The sequence below is a fragment of the Oryzias latipes genome, chromosome 6 (assembly GCF_053564925.1).
Source record: "Oryzias latipes strain Hd-rR chromosome 6, Olatipes_Hd-rR_3.1".
NCBI classification, from domain to species: Eukaryota; Metazoa; Chordata; class Actinopteri; order Beloniformes; family Adrianichthyidae; genus Oryzias; species Oryzias latipes.
Window position 1 is genome coordinate 18,479,186 of NC_136242.1, and position 17,406 is coordinate 18,496,591.

Sequence of the window (17,406 nt, forward strand, 5' to 3'; positions counted from 1 at the left end):
GCAATTTAAACACCACTTTTTAAAAAAAATACATTTATAGCATTGCCAGAGTTTTATTGTACAGACACCACACAACCATAAAGATTACCTGGGTGTGATTTACAACACAGTGGTCTATAAAAGTGTGTGAAACTCCAATCTGTAAGAGAAACAGGCTTTTTTGCTGGGCTAAATCGCAGCTGCCAGGATAAAACTGATATAGAAATCCACTGATTATGAACACATTTGTCACCAGATCAATATTTAGCTCCGGAGAGAGTGTGAAGGTATACATAAAACAGATAATTCAAGAAACTGAAAAACAGCATTAAAGGGCCTATAAAATGAAATTCAGGTTTTTGAGCTTTAAAGTGTGTTATAATGTTAATTCCTCACAAAAAAAAACAACCCCAAAATGGTATTTTGATCTGTTCACGCATTTCTGCGTATTCCTCTAAAAACCTGCTCTTTGAGCACCAGCCCCTCCTGACCCACAAATTCGATGGGGGTTCTAACATTCATACGTTGAAAAGTGAGAACAGCCCCTTCCAGGAAGAGTCTGCGCTGCCAGCACCGCCCCCAGGTTGACACACACACTTTCTCTGTAGAGCTAGTGGTGATTGGAAAAAATCCTTTCCTTATATATGCACAATACGCACATCCATCTTTGCAAAATTTTGTATGTTTTGTGTTTTTGCGGGCGAAACAAAGACACGCTGCTGAGGTCATGAATTGGGCGGCACCCTTACTAAGCGAAAGGCGGTGTCTCAGAGTTGGAGTCGTCTTACTTCCGGGTAGGAAAATTAGCTGGGAAAATAACTCATCTTTATTTTTAAAAAATGTTCTTTAGTGCGCCAAAGGTAATTTATTATCATACGGATATAGTCTATGTTTTAACCCTCCTGTTATGTTCATTTGTGAGTAACAGAGATGATGTTCCTGGGTCAATTTGACCAGGAACATAACAGGAGGGTTAAAACTGGACAATCTCTGTTCTCGAATTCTTCAGCAGTCAGAAACGGAGAAGCTTTTAGGATGAATGATAAAATGCTTCGAGAACACATCTCCAGTTCTATGGTTTAAATACCTTGAAAATTGAAAATTGAATGTTAAGTAGTATCAACTAGGGATCCAGCAATTTACTTTCCCCACAATTTGGTTCAAACCTCACTTTTTGGCTAACAGTTTAGTTTCGGTTCGATACATGATTTATGTACAAAACAACAGCAAAATAAAAAAAATTGGTAAAATCCTTTTTTTAATTTGCTAATAAGTAAGTAATTGGGTTTGATAAACTGATAAAAAGCTAATGTGACTAAACAACTACCAATTTCTTTGATAAAATGTAAAAATGGAATAGAAATGTATAGGAAAGGGACAGGAAAAAGACAAAATTAGACCATAGAAATGTAACTTATATATAATATGATGTTAAACTAATGGTGTTTTTTTTCAGCAGCAGCAGTTAAATTTGACTCGTTTTCTGAGTGTTACCGTTAGGCATTTTGAGATCCCCATGAGACAATGAATGAGAGACCAGGCACCGTCTATCAACCACTGCTGGTTGGTAGATCATGTCTGCAGTCTTCTAAGCATGATGTAAAACCTAAGCATTTACTTTAAATTAAATGTCATAGAGCAAATTATTGCATAAAAACTGCTGCTTCTTGCTAGAGATTTCTTGATAGTCTTTCCCAGTTATGAACTAAAATGTGGAAATATTCAGACCTGCAAATTTTGTTAAAGGAAGGCCTGCACTAGTTTTGTTGAGACAAAAATAGCACCTGCTTGTTCTCCCCTGCCTCTGAATATTCTTAACAACATCAAGTGAATGATTTTCTTCACTAACAGGGTGCTCCACATTATTCATCTCAGCAAGGGCACATCATTGTCTCTCCAGTTGTGTTATCCCACTTTATTTCCCCCGCTGTGTAAGTGCAGAAGACAGCTGTAAATTTTGACATTTTTTAAAAGCACAAATCGTCACCCGGTTAAAAAATAAAAGTAAAAATGTGTCATTTTGCTTTCATCCTAAAAGGGAAACTCTGATTGGTAACCAGTCAATTCTATCCAGTTTAAATTGAGAAATGATGCATTCTTGTTAGATAAGACACTATCTAAACCTTTGAAATAAAAATTATCAACTTTTTGAATTGCAGTTAAAATGCTCCATTTGTGAGCAGACTTACTTATTTTATATTTGTGAAAAATGTATTAGAAATATAGGTTGTTCTGTCTGGGGTTTACTCTCACGCCTCTGTGGTCTCCTCTCTTTGTGTGGCTTTCTCAGTTCTGTGATCAATCAGACTGAAGCTGCTCCTGCATCCACTAATGGTTTTTGGAAAATATCTGCAAACTGACCTGCTTGAGGGGGGAGGATGCTGCAGGACGTGCTGATGCTCTGGCTCAGGCCCTCAATCTCTGGTTTAGGGTCTGGGCTCAGAGGAACAGACAGGAAGAGGTTGAGGTTGATTGGGTGGGTCTGACTTTGGGCCAAGCAGGGCAGGCTACGACGAGATGGTTTTAGGCTCTTCTCCTTCAGGATCTCGCTGATGCTGGTGTGCATACCTGAAGACAGCAGAGCAGAAATATCAAGCTTTGTTTCTGGTGTTTGTATGATGCATAATGAATGAATGCACCTACTGACACTTAAGAACATTCAGCAGGAAGTCACTACGGAGAGGTGAAAACAACTGTCTCATTACAGTTTAATATTCTGCAGACAAGCTGGTATCTACAGCCCGATTCTACCAAACTTCTTCACCTTTAGCCTCTCCAACAAGATAATTAGATGTCTAGAAAAGCAACCTGACAGTCAGCTCAAACCCTTGACTTCAACCTGCTCACATGTCAAACTGTCCAGATGTAAGAGTCAAAGGAAAATACTTTCTGTGGCAGCCTCACATTTGACAGTTTGAATTACTCTCTTCTAAGTCAGAGAGCAAATTTAAATATAATACACTATGTTGCCTTTTTAAATTAATCATCTGATGTCCCAGTGAAAGTAGAGATGCAAATCCAATGTTTTGATGACCATTACTATTCAATACTTATAAGGCTAAACTACAATAGTGAACATTAAACTTTAGAAATGTATTTATTTAGAGTTAACTTTAACTGTATCAAACTCTATTTTAAAACATGCCTTTTTTTATTCCCTTATCATAGTTCTGCTGGTCTTTCCATATTTATGGATTTGTGTGTCCTTAGGCAATTTATAAAAGAAACAAAAAGCAAAAACAAATACCGTCAGAAACCATTTCCGGTGGATAATGGCTAAAAACTGACGGAATTAGCAATAAGGACAGGAAACTTACATGACATTAGTCAGTCCATCCCTGCATGGGCTAAACCGGAGTCAATGTCTGTCCTTCCTGGAGTGCATTAAAGTGCCATCTGCACTTCCATTACATCAAATTACAGATCTCGACACATTAAGATAATGAGCTTAATGCTGCATTATAAAACTTTGCTTTGTAGGGCAGCAGTCAATTTGACAAAGATCCATGTTCTAACTGCATTGCTCTAACCTACCTCCTCTTTTCTTGTTTCATTAATTCTACTGGAAATCATTGTCACCATTCAGTGAAATGATGGTGGGATGGATATTTTGTTGAACCAAGATTACTTCTGGGAGAGCCGGCAGCGTGTTTGGCTTCATGACGTCCCACCAAAGGACACACGATGATTTCATGGCTTTGAACCGGGCTGCAGCTTCAGTGCAGCAGCCCCGACATTCCTATTCATCATACCAAGGCATCCTCTTTAAACGGGAGCATGACTTATTCTTTAACCTCAGTCGCTCGGCGACCTTCCTGAAACACTGAACTGAAACAGGCGTTTTAAAATTCTATCTGAGTGCCTCAACTGAAAATGTTGCAAGCTGAGCAGTAACTCATTTTTATTACATTCATCTCCTCGGGATTTTCCCAGATTTCAGTGAAGATGAAGCCAATAAAGATGTGAATCCAGAGGCTTGGGGGAAAACTATGGGTGACACAGTTTTGCTTCCTGCACTCAGAAACTGATACAGAATGAAAGCGAACGTGTACAGCTCACATATAGAAGGTGCCACATTTTTAATGTGCACTAAAATACACATACACAGGAAAATTCATTTTAATAATAAATAAATGCATGCAATAAGTCGCAAAAACAGTAATGAAGAGCAAATTCTAAATAAATCTGTTTGTGCAGTGTCACGCGTGTTTTAATACTGATTTTTCAATGCTTCATTACCAAAGATGCCTGCAACAACATTCTGCTTTATTTTGCTTTCTCTGTTTTCTTGCTCTGAATCCATATCTTCTACTGCAGCAGGTTGTTAAGCAACAGCATTCAAAAGCTCATTTGGGCCACATTGTGCCAAAACACTTGAAAGCATTTGTGGTAGAAGTTAAAGAATGTGTTCTTTTATGGCCTCTGTTAAATGTTGGGAAAGAATCGATGTGTTCTGTAATTTAATTTCACAAGAGAAGATCGCATCAACTTTGTTATGATTACCAACAGAAAATGGCTCCTGCCTGCCACAAACAAAAAAACAGCACCATCAGAAATCCCAGCTGACACCAGCAAAGCTCAACTTGTTTGAGATAGCACATCAGAGCAAGCAGACTCATGGCTACGGATGCACCGTCCCCAAAGGACTCTCTGTGTTTAATAAAGACCTGACTAATTAGAGAGTCTTGTTTCTATGGAAAATTTGAAGCTGATGTTGATGAAGTAAAAGAAAAACATATCTCTCTAAGGCTCCATGACGATGTTCGTCATCACCTGCTTCTGTACAAGTGTCAGGTGCAAACTCCTTAAAATTATGAAAAAATTGCTAATCTAATCTTGCATTTTTTGTGGAGAATGCAAATTGAGGGTCTTTCATAAGCTGCATGCGGGGTGCAAAAGACATTTAAAAAAGGAAGAAAAGGAAGAAAAGAAAAAAAAAAGAAGAAAATATATTGGATGAATAAATTAAAGCAAGGTTGTGATCTTGGGTTTGGGTTTCTGCAGCTTTTAATTAGTATCCTTCTACTACTTTGCTTTATGAGTGCTTCCGTGATATTAACATATATCTGGCAGTTGACCTTTCCTGTCTATCCTCTCATCCAGCGAGAGTCCATAGTCAGCTAATATTGAAAATTATAAGGGAGGTCATCTCACAAGGAAAAAGAAAAAGCATTGTGCAGGAGAATGTTTCCATTGACTCATTTATACAACAATATAACTTAACAAACACTGAAAGCAACTTCAACAAGAATGTATGGACACTTTTTGATGATAGCCATAATCCCTCACATGTAAGAAACAAAAACTTGTCACAGTTTGAAGAATTATTTTTCCACTCTTAAAACACAGGTTATTTCTTCAACCCAATTCTTGGGTTAATCATGTTGGGATATACTTTTGGGCAATTGGAGCGATACTTATTTTATGGGTTATAGTAGTTTCCTTTTAACCCATTTTATGGTTTTCCTGAGGTTTTTTTTTCCTGAGTTAATATAATCCAGAAAAAGGTTGTCCCCTTTTAACCTCTAAATTGGATTAAAAACTGTAAGGATTCAGTGGTTTGGTTTTGTTCTTGGTCATGTTTTTGGTTTTCTTTTTGTCAGTCACTCCACTTTAAGGTTCATGATCCACAGCTGTCTTCAGTTCAGTTAATTACCCTCAGCCTATTTAAGTGTCTTGGGTTCTGTTCATCCTTGTCAGGTCATCTGCTCTGTGTCACCAGTTTGGCTCTCCCCATAGTTTTGTCATGTTTCAGTTTGTTTATTAAATGTTTTATTTCCCGTCACCAAGCCTGGTCTCCTGCATTTTGGGTCCTCCGCCATCAGTTTCTGTCAAAAAACAACCCAACTTGTTTTTTTTTTTTTACTATTTAGTGTTAAAGAATAAGACAATTCTTAAGAACAATTGCAGCATATCCAGGTCCACTTAAAGAAGTCTGGATTTCGGTCTGGATATTCTGATAGAAGTTAAAGAGAAGCACAAAGGTTTCAAACTATTTATTGTAAGACAAAAACAATTTAACTTAAAAAATGTGTAATAATGGGTAGCTAAACTGCAGTGAACTGAACTACACAATAGTGGAAACAGGATCACTGTGGTTTATTCTATAGTTATTACTTATCCATCATAGTTATAACATAAAATCAGAAGATATTTGTTTTCTTCTTTCTTATTTTTTTTCAGAGTTAATCTCCTAAGAGTATTTTTTAAGGTCTTCATATTTTTGATATATGTAAAGTTTGCTCAACTGTATCTGTCGGTATTTGCTTGTTTTGTTGTATGTCAAGGACCCCCTTGAAAATGAGATGACACATCTCAAGGGGCTTATCCTACAAACAAATTGGATGTATAACAGCCACCAATTTTAAGCAATTAAGTGAAATTGCTTTATAACTGAACTATTAAATCTTATAATAAAAATGCTAAAAGTCTTAATGTTTTTTTTTAAATACCAAACTCAAAGAAAAACAGGATTGAGAAGCAAAAGGTAAATTTGAAATTGTTAACTGGAGATGCTTTTGTCCACAATCTCAGTAAGAATCCTGAAGCATCAAGACTTTTAACTACTTCATAGAGAATTCGGGTCAGTGGGTTGCCTCCCATCATCCCTGTATCTATGTTCCTCCACTCAGTATTTCAATTATTCATCCACGTTCAGGCTGCAGGGCTTCAGTGTCAGCTTTCAAATGGGGAAAGTCCTTCATCTCGATTCCACATCATCTCTTTCCAATTGTAGAATTGTCATTTGTCTAATTATATTATACTCTTGGACATTAACACTGTTAAGATACAAGTTGTCATTTCTAATTTCTTTTACAGTGTCAAGTATTATTTTTCTGAATGAAACATGTGGAAAATCTGCTTAGGTTAAAGCAGTAACCTGCTTGGAAATATGCTCCATCAGGAGTAAATGCTTCCGTTTTGAGAATCAACAAAGCAAAAACAAGAAAATGCAACGCTTGCAGATAAACTCTTTGTGCTTACATTTAATCACAACCATTAGTGAAAAAATAATTTAAAAAGTACATATGTCAGTATCTTGAAGTTTTTTTTATTTTTATTTAACTCGCTTTTAGTTTCTTCTTTCTCTTCTTGTTTAACTAGTGGGTGGCACCACTTTTAGTTTCATAGTGGCTGAGTTTAGTCAGTTCGGTGCTGTTCCTGCACTTCCCCTGATTCCTGATCACACCTGGTGGAAGTTTCAACTCAGCTGTTTCCCCATTTGTTTTTGACACTTTGTGGACTAAAGTTTTATTTAAATCTAAGCCTCCATGTTGTTTTGGAATCAAACAGTTTAACTTGGGGAATGGCTGAGAAACATATTCATTTTTGAAATACCAGAAATGCTGGAAACATTTAGCTCAGAATTCCTATCTCCTGTGATTTACACCGGTACCAAGGTCTCAATGGTAGCTGTGTGACTCGGCTGCAGATCCAAACCAACGGTAGTCTGTGGATTTTATGAGTAAAATATGAGAGAAAGTATGAAGCACTACTTGTTTTCTGGTTCACAACAGGAGGATCTGCAGGAACATTCTGGGAGCAGTTAGTCTTTCCTCCTCCACCTGGCAGCTTATCAAAGGACTCACACAAAGAGCAAAAAGCAGTTTGCAGGGAGCATTACAAGTGCATTTAGCATCAGCAATATATTCAGCAACTGCCTTTTTTTTACTGCAATGGTAATTACTGGAAAGAACCAAAAAGAAATAATAATTCATGCAAAGTAGTGAATTCATAATTAATCTGATAAATCAAAAGAATACATTTTTACTGAGCGCTCATTTGGTTCATCTGAGAAAAACGGATACACAGCTCAGTATTTTAGCTACATGTAATGAATGAGTTAAGATGAACTCAAGGTTACATCCACTGATGACTAATACTATAACTAGAGGTTTGCTTTAAATTCAGCTTATAGGATTTTGTGGAGACAAACAAGGATTACTGCAATTCCCTTTTATAAATGATAAAAAGAGACATTGATTCCTGAACTGACCCATACTGAAAGGTCACTGTTCTTTTTAAAGATACTTTGCATGATTGCAGATTTTTTACTTAAGCCAAACTTCTCAGCAGTTGAAACGTTCTGGGGAATTGCCCATTTGTAGGCAAAAATAGATTTTGTTAGTCAGAATATATTAATGGAATCATATAAATTGATGTGAAAGCTGTTATCTTACCACTCATATATGAACTTTTATCCATATCTTATTCCCTTATCCGTTTAGGATAATTATCAATGATTGTCATAATTTGTTGGGTTTGCTGAGTCATTTGTTGGTCCTATGAATAAGATGTATATTTGAGTAAATTTTAACCGACTTTTTGTGACTTTAACTCATGAATTAAACAGGAAACAGGAAAAGAGAGCAATACATCTTCATTAATATCAAAACTAATTAACTTAGACAGTGTCATGTTTTGTTTTTCACGCTCACTCACACAGGGTGTAATTAGGAACCCTAACATTAACAAGGAAATGTTAATAGAAATGCACAAAGAGTAAGAAAGGAGGTAATGAGAGCCACACACAACAATGTTCCCATCAGGTGTCTGTCACGTGCAGCGGATGCAGACAGACAGACGGACGGACCACGAACACACCTCGGAGCAGATGGCTCTTCTTTATCCACAGTTTAGGACTCTGTGATATAATCCTGGTGAAACCGCTGGATTGCATCATTTAAACAGATTAAACGTCTTTCTTTCCTTTCAATCTGTTTATCCGTCTCTCCTTTAACAGAATACTATCTTCTTACACCACTGATTGTAATTTCTACTACAACAGGGTCATCTGCATGTTGATGGGCTAACAAATGTCACTTCCCTTAACACTTCATGCAGAAATGATCATTTTTGTTTAATTGTACCGTTGTGGTGACAATATTTGGACATTTGGAGTCAAGAAACTCTTGTTTTCACTCTTGAGATGCTATTGTATTTATAACTGAAAAAGATAACCTCTGCATACAGAATGACAAAAAAAAAAGGTGTCTCCTTCATCGGCCATGTTTAAAATCCGTCTTCACCCAACAGAAAAAGAGGGTGAAGTATACTTGTAACTGATAATAGGCCAACATTACTGCATATGAAAAAAGATTATGAACAGATGATACTGTGTTTGTGCCATCTGATCTTAAATTAATGTCTGTATTTATAAAGCTATTTGCCGGCTTGCATAAGAGGACAGTTGGCTTTATTGAACCACACAGGCAAAGGCTTATACTCACAAACACACACATACCAATAAAGTTTATGCATTTTGAATAAAAACTGTTATTAAAACAAAGAAACATTTGGCTTTCCAGCTAGTTTATAAAAGAAGAAAAAAGCCTTTTATAAATAAAATACATTTAACTCAGTCAGTAAGGAGCTAAATACTTATATTTGATAAAGGTAGAATTATTTGGGGTGCACGAAAATAAGGAACCAAACCACCAACACAGCCCAACGTAACACTGACAGAGGTTGGCTCTCATAACTTTAAGTCTCCAGAAATTTATATTATGTGAACATGGTAAAATGGCTCATGTACCTATAGAGCATACGATATCTTAACTTTTATAACTTGTTTAAGCTGAACTTTTCAGCCAAAAAGTGAGCACAAAAGTAACAGGAAATAAATTTACAGTATCTCTGACAATTCACAACTGCTCAAATGAATCAGAATCTTTTCTCCACAAATATAACACAACAAATATTGACTTTGCTCAGCCTCGAAAAATGGAAGCACCATAAAGATTCCTAAACCTTTCAGTACTTATTGAGTTTGAGTCAAAGCAGAAATAATTTGTGCATTTTTGTTTGGGCAGGGTTTTGAACATAATTCATTCTCTTGGCTATCATTTAAAAGTGCGCTTAGCACTTTTCTAAAAGCTGCCCACTCATTCAGGCCTGTAGGAAGACTGTCAAATAAATCTGAGATCATTTACCGCAATATATTTTGTTTTTTGTTGCAGTGAAGTCAGAATGTGTAATACTGAAATAAATCATTACAAAACATAACAAAATCAAACTTCATATTAGTGGAGAAAAGACTCTTTTACTCACTAAGAGAGAGCACAAGACACTAAATTTATAAGCCAAGGATAACATTTAAATAATATAGGTGTAATGTTTCATTTTAACAATGATTTGAACAGTGCAGGTTAAGTTTTCCAGATTCCTTGTATTTCTTGCAAGACAAAAAGTGTAAATTAAATATGTGTATAAACAAATAAAAAAACGTAAAGGGAAATTCATTCACATTTTAGTTTCATAAAGTTCAGCTGTTTTTCCACATCAAAATTACACAAGCACATTATAAGAACATTATACCACACTGTGTGGTCACATTTCTGCAAAATTCAAAGTCTTTACACACAATAGACTAGAATGACTGAGTGATCAGGTTTTGCTGACATCACATGTGTGTTGCAACATTATTGCAACATATGCTGTGCTTCAATCCAAATGGTATTTTCCAAAACTGATTGATTCATTTTGACATAAGTTTATTATAATGTAGGCCAATTTCATTCCATCTACCGGTAATTACCAACTTGGCAGATCGATCTGGTTGGATCGTAGGATTTTAATCCTTGCATTGATTCATTGATTATTTGTAACATCTCCATTAAATACAGAAAATGTCCTCATTTTAATAAAAGAAATATAAACACTAATATGTAGTGCTGTCTTTAAAGGTGCTTCTAAATCTAATAAAACTAATACTAATATAAAATTGTTTCAGACTAAATGAAATATCTTCAAATCTGCCCCCCCCCACCCAAAAAAAACTTTAGTCTTAAATCATCCATCTGGATGTTTCTTAACATTCATTTACAGCTTAAATAACAATTTGCGCAAGTAAAGGCTATAAATAACTACATCACACGATGCTTTGTCACTTCTGTGGCAAATAAATAATAATAACAAAGCTAGAACAAGCTTGAAGGTTTTTAAATATATAAACAATAAAAAAAGTCTAAATGAATGGCTCTACATGACTTAATAATTTTAATTTTCTCGAAATAATATCAGAAGCCACTTTCAGCCAAAACCATGTGATCAGATCCCCACAGGACATTCAAATTCCCAAAGCAGCTTAATATGACTGATTAAACAACAGGGTAGAAATGAAAGGGTTCAGAATCAGCTCTCGTCCCATGAGCAGGTGGGGGGGGGGGTCAAAGCCTCACAGCAAGTGCAAAACCCGCGACGTTCCTCACCCCTCTCCAAAAAGAACAGTTCAACAAGGACGCAAAAGTAACTCCCAAATAAACCGCAGGCGCACATGCAATTCTCTCAGCAGCGACCAACCTTTCTGCTGCTTGAAGGACTGGATGGAGCCCGAGTGGTGCACCATGGCGGCGTTCGTTCACTAAGTTAGAGTCTCTTGAAACGATCTAGAATCCGCGTTTGGAGAAACCCGACTGCACAACACGTGTGGAGCTGTGGCGCACTGGCGCTGGCATCAACTTGGCTCCCATCCTGCCGCAAGGGTTTGCGGACGGACGATGCGCAAACCCCCAGCAACACCTGTCTCTCAGCTCCGCATGCTCCCCCTCTCTCCCCATCCGCCACGACTGTTGTCATGGTGACGGGCGGGAGGGGAGGTCCTGGTAGGGACGCATCCTCCTCCGTCCTGATTTACAGAGTCCAGATAAGCTGCAGAAAAAGACCAGAGCAGCGCCGTTCTGATGGACGGAATCGATCGGCTTGTCAGGGCTCCTCAGACGCTCCAGGTTATTGCATGATGGCAAAGTGAAGCAGCAGTTCCAGCAGATTAGATAGGCTTCACAATATCTAAACTACAGTAGGTCAAAACAAGCGTTCCCTATATCAGGCATGTCCAAAGTCCGGCCCATTTGGCTCCTTTCATAAAATCAATAACATTTGACTCTCAGAAACTGTACAATTTATTGACTGTGCTTGGCCAAATTACGTTTTCATATTCCCATATCCCCCATGAAGAGGTACTACCACATACAAGGGGAATGGCAAAAAATGGGCAAATTGACATTGATAATGTATTTTTTCTATAAGAAGAAATGAAAAGTATGCCATTGCAACAAAATGTTCATTAAATTATTCATTTATAATTTAAGGCATGTGAAATAGTAAAAAGAGTGGTTTGCCCTCACATGTTTTCACCTCACCAAATCTGACCCTCTTTGCAAAAGGTTTGGACACCAATGCCCAATATGCAGCAGGAAACCTATTGGGGTGTCATAGAGGATGGAGGTATCACTTAACATATGGATTGATTACTTTTTTAGCGAGGCATTTAATACCAAGAGGTTATAAGAGAACAGTTTCAGTGATCAATACTACAACTCTCTTACCGGATACTTCAGATGATGACAACACTGCTACTGGATAAGATTTCAGAGATTTTGAAAGTTGATTTGCCACCAAAAAGCATATTAACCAAAAAAAAAAAAAAATACTCTCATTTATCTATGATCCCAAATATGGAAAATACTGTCAATTCAGTTCAGATAGACTACTTTTTTCTACACTATAACATTTTCTTCTAAACGTGAGATGCAACAGTTTGCAACTACAATAAGCTTATAAGCACCCATGGAAATGTATGGAATATATTCAAAAAGTTCTTGATGTCATTTGTTCTATTTCAGATTCAAGAACAGCAGGGCCTTCAAATGTGATCTAAACTCCATGAGAGAAATTGTTTCAAATGTTCTTGTTTTCTGCCTATAAGCGCCCGATGTGCTGACCCCGGTCAACTTGATCTGTGACCCTGCTTTTGAGCGTCAATCTCTTCCTGTGGGGGGGCATACAGAGGAGTGTGCAGGCATCTGTCATGGATTCAAGTACCATCTGCTTTCCTGCAGCGCAGTGGGTCACTGTCCCTTCCTTCTATTCTTACATGTATTGAGAATGAATATGATGGGCTGTGCCACTCGGCTCTCGCAAATGTCAGTTAGCTACCGTGAAAATACACTTTTTCCACTGCAGTGCTCAATAAATAAATAAGAAGCTCTTTCACAGCAGGGTCAGTCTAATTTAAAATGGTACCTTTGCTCATTGCTGACTGTATAGATGTAGGTCAGATGAGAGTGCTGCAAAGAAAATGTGGTTTAGGAAGGTAAAACACTGCCACCCTGTGGGATAATGCTGCCAGCTGGATTTACACTGATCCACAAACCAAGAACGGGTTTGATCAGCTACAGATGAAATGTCTTAAAACATGCAAACATCAAATCAAACTTTATTTGATTTTCACTTTTCATATACAACAGAACACAAAGTGCTTAACACCAGAACAAAAACATAAAACAAGCACAATATAAAATTTAAAATTTCCATCCCCTCCCCTCCCCTAACCCACACAGACAGAACCCCTAGTCCCATTCATCTCTCTCATCCCTTTAATGATGGAGATAAACATTTGGGAAAGAGGCTGATGCACACCATTTTTCTCATTTTTTGCAGAAGTAGACCATTGCCACCAAAATCCCTGTGTTTTGTGTTATTTCTGACCTAGATGCAACATAAAAACACAAACATTAAAAAAAAAATAGCTAAAGAAACACGTGCTGAACAGAGTAAGCCGACATTTGACCTTTACTTTAGAAGGTTGCCTATTGAGCTACAGTTTGATTACTGTGCATGACTTCCGAAATTCATTTAAAAATGCAACGAGCTGAACACATTGAACTGAAATTTGACTGTCAGCAATACAATTTTAACAACATGGTAGGAAAAGTCTTCCTCGTTAGAAAAGTTACTAAATAAATAAAAAAACAATTGATTTCTCTCCAGTTTCTTTGTAGGTTCTTCTTTTAATTTTCTTTTATTCAACAGATTTAGGTCATGACTTAAGTTTCACTTTGTGGGGGGAAAAAATCCTCCCTTCTCCCTCTTCATTAAACAGCATGTTTGAATAAAAGTTATTATGTCAATAAATGTAATGGTTACCACTTGGTTACAGCCTGGAAACTCACCAGTATGTTGGCTGGAGTCGGTGTTCATGTCTTCAGAGTGGGTGCTGAAGGAAACCGAGAGGCTGATGGTGGGATTGACAGAAGTCTCCCAAACAGATCCAGAAGGGCTGCATGAAGGATTCACCAGCAGAGGAAGGAGCATTTCCTGTTGACATGATCCTGTCAATCCCAAACCAAAGAGGTAAACAGCTGAAGGGAGGATTTCATGGTGTGCTAGTTTCTTTTTTATCTTACTGATGGAGAAAAATAGCTTTTTTTTAATAGCTCAAGTTTTAAGATTAATAACTGCTGTGACACAGCACCCCCCTCCCCTATCATGTAACAGCACTCATTCATTTTTAAATAGTCTTGAAAATGTCTTTTACCTCTATGTGACCTGATACTAGTGAGGGACACTGAAGCCCTGGTTTGACAATGAAAGAGTCTGACTAAGATTTCTGAATTAATTTGTGAATAAATTATAGATTTTTGCTACAGGGCTTTATGATGCAGGATTCAGCTTGTGCACACCTTGAATGGCTGGAATTTTTGATGCAATCACAAAAATACTCAAGCAAAATAAAGTGTAAAACGAGTACTTATGGATTGACCACTACGACAAACAGAAGACCCATGGGACTGCCCATGTTATATTCAAACTGAGATAGAAAAACTTCCAAAACCATCATTTGAATAACCATTCCATCTTGGAATTCTATGGATTTTGTTCAAAAATCTCTTTTAGTAAATATGTAGAGTGGATCTTTCAAAAATAACATGGCAGATTATTAACAATGGGAAATCTTTTCTTAATCAAGTCTGACGTGAAAAATGTCAGACTTGACATATTCAAGTCTGACATATATAGTCTAATAAGTTGGAGCTGTGACAATATTTTGAAAGTTAACTAACTACCGTAGTTATGTGCTCCATTCAGAGAAGCAGATATTAGTAAATGATTATGACAGCAAAAACAGAAATAGTTGGTAATTCATTTAGTTGGGAGTCAATTTAAAAAGTTAAAAGTAAAGCCTCTTAATTTGGTCTTTACAATTTAATTTTGACTTACCTCAGATTTATTTTATACAATTTAAAAAAATATTTCACTCCTGAATGTTATTAACTGCACCTGATGTTTACTTTCCATTGTGGATGTGATTCAAACTGCATTAGAAACGTTTTTAAAATGAAAACACTCACAGAGAGAACTCTGCGGGTTCAGAGACCCTTTTGCATCTCCTAATTATATACTCCACAAGAAACGCCGCCTATATTACGAGGGGTTTTATGCAAACTAAGATCATAAAAGGCATTTTTAATTTGCAAAAGACAATATTCCAGCATTCAAAAGATCAGTTTGAGTGCAGTGCTGACACAAAAAGAAAATAGTTCCACATTCTATCAGACAAAAGCACTTTATTGAAATGTGCTAAGTGTCTATTAAAACTTTGCAGACGGTGTGCAATTAAATATCAATCTGATGACATTGAAACTACAGAGCCATTACCCAGGTTGACTGTTGAGAAAGAGTTTTATCTGTGAACTTCCCAGCAAACCCATTATTAGCTTATCATGCATTTCAAACCTGCTTTACAGGAATCCTCTCCTAAAATGCAGCTATTTGGTGCTCTTATGCTAGATAGGTAGGATTTCACTCATCATTTAAAAATTCAATCTATCAAAAAAAACACACACACACACAATCACCACACTGTTTAGTTTGAACTATACTTAAGGAAAAATAACACTGAATACACATGTGCTTAAGGGATCATGTAAAAATACAAATGTATGTTTTAAATTTGCATAAACTACTTCAAGTACTAAAATAATTAGATATAATGTAGCCAGAAAAGTAACTAACTGTTAACTAAACAAATGTTTTATCAGCAAAATTACATGTAAGCTACGGGGCGGATCTCCAGCGCAGAGCACCTTATTTCCATTATGTAGCAGGTACTCTAGGCTGATGTTTGTACTTTAGGTTTCTCAAATAACTTACATTAGCCATCAAAGATCACTTAAGGCCACATAAGTGCTTGAACGGACATAACACTACCCCTCTTCCTCCAATCCATGTCGTATTGCTTAGGCAGTGGTTTTCAGGCAAAACTTAATAAACTCCTAGATGTGGCCTGTAGTTAGGATGTTGTAGAAAGCAGCACTCATATTCTAAAGAACTAAAGTAGTAGTCTTTGGGAGTTATAACATCTGGAGCCAAGTCATTCATTGCAACAGCTAATGCTCTGAGTCAGAGGTTAAAAGCACTAAACCTTGTTCACCAAACTCATTTCAAATTAAAATCACAGTTATGTGTTGTATCAGAAAATGAAACCTTTAACAGATTTCTTTTTAGCCCTAAGCAATTACCATATGGAAAAAACAGAGTCATGCTTAGCCATAATGCCGGTCTTTAAAAGTAGCCAGTCTGTGCCTGACCACTTATATGTCATCACAGGTCTACAACAGCCATGGTGAAACCATAGTGATGTTAAAATAAAAGCATGCACTTTACCATTAGACTTAAACAAACAACGTTATGTCCATTTAGAAAACACTGTACACATCTATAATTATTCCATTAGCAAAAAAATCCCACTTAAGTATTGAATTAAACCTATAATGTCAGCTTTCTCGTCAAGTTGATGCAGATTTAAGTATAGATTTGCAATTCAATGACTGAACTCTTGTTCATCCTAATGTTTTTTAATGGTTTCACCTTATTAGGTGAAACAACAAATTAAAAAACAGGTGAGCTATGTACAATTTTAATTTTTAGAAAATTGTTGACAAAGGTAAAAAAGCAAAAACACCATAAAAACACATTATATACACATTTTATACTTGTTGAGCTTTTAAAAAAGTCCAATGAACATACAATTATCAAACCTTTCAATATATTGTGGTAAAGACATATTCTATTTAATATAAGCCATATAGTTGTGTATAATTTTTGCTGCACTTCCTGTTTTCAGCAGCTAACTACAAACTCAAAATGCCTCATGAAAGATGAGGTAAACCTACCTGAAAATTTGTCATTATCCTTTGATGTGGTCAATTCCATTGTGTGCACAACTACAGCACAAATTTCCTGTTTATAAAATTCTAAATTGTTATTTTTAAGTGCCAAACCATGTCCACTCCATTGAGCCTGATATTCCCACTACACAGTACTAGAAGCTGTGAAACATTCAGGTCGCTACTGGGGAGATGAATGGGTGGAGTTTCAGATGTCGAGAGGAAAAGATTGTGGAGTATTGATTCAACAGAACCGCTGCTGTTCAGTGCATCACTCACTTCACGTGGAGATTTCTCTTCAGAAAGTCTGATAACAAACTGCAGCATGAGAAGATAACGATAACGTCCACTCTCCAACAGATAGGACTGACTTTGACAACATGCAAATCGGTCGTCAAGCAGATTCAGACCTTTATTGACTTTATTTACTTATTTTTTTTGTCTTATTCATGTTTTACAGACTATTATTATTTCATTT

At 36.6% G+C, this 17,406-nt stretch overlaps 1 protein-coding gene across 4 annotated transcripts in view; it reads right to left on the reverse strand.

The window, feature by feature from the left end:
* ano3 (anoctamin 3) overlaps window positions 1-17,067 on the reverse strand; it is a 40,728-nt gene extending 23,661 nt beyond the window's left edge. Inside the window, exons 1-3 of one of the 4 annotated variants that reach the window (XM_078948665.1) lie at window positions 16,935-17,067; window positions 13,932-14,090; window positions 2,341-2,547 (exon numbers count right to left, since the gene is read on the reverse strand). In XM_078948665.1, coding sequence (XP_078804791.1) covers window positions 2,341-2,547; window positions 13,932-14,090; window positions 16,935-16,974 — 406 coding nt within the window. In that variant the 5' untranslated portion in view covers window positions 16,975-17,067. Of the gene's footprint in view, window positions 1-2,340; window positions 2,548-11,280; window positions 11,552-13,931; window positions 14,091-16,934 lie in introns of those variants that run through there. The other 3 variants (XM_078948664.1, XM_023955735.2, XM_023955736.2) reach the window with 3 other exon arrangements.
* Between the last annotated feature and the right edge of the window lie 339 nt (window positions 17,068-17,406).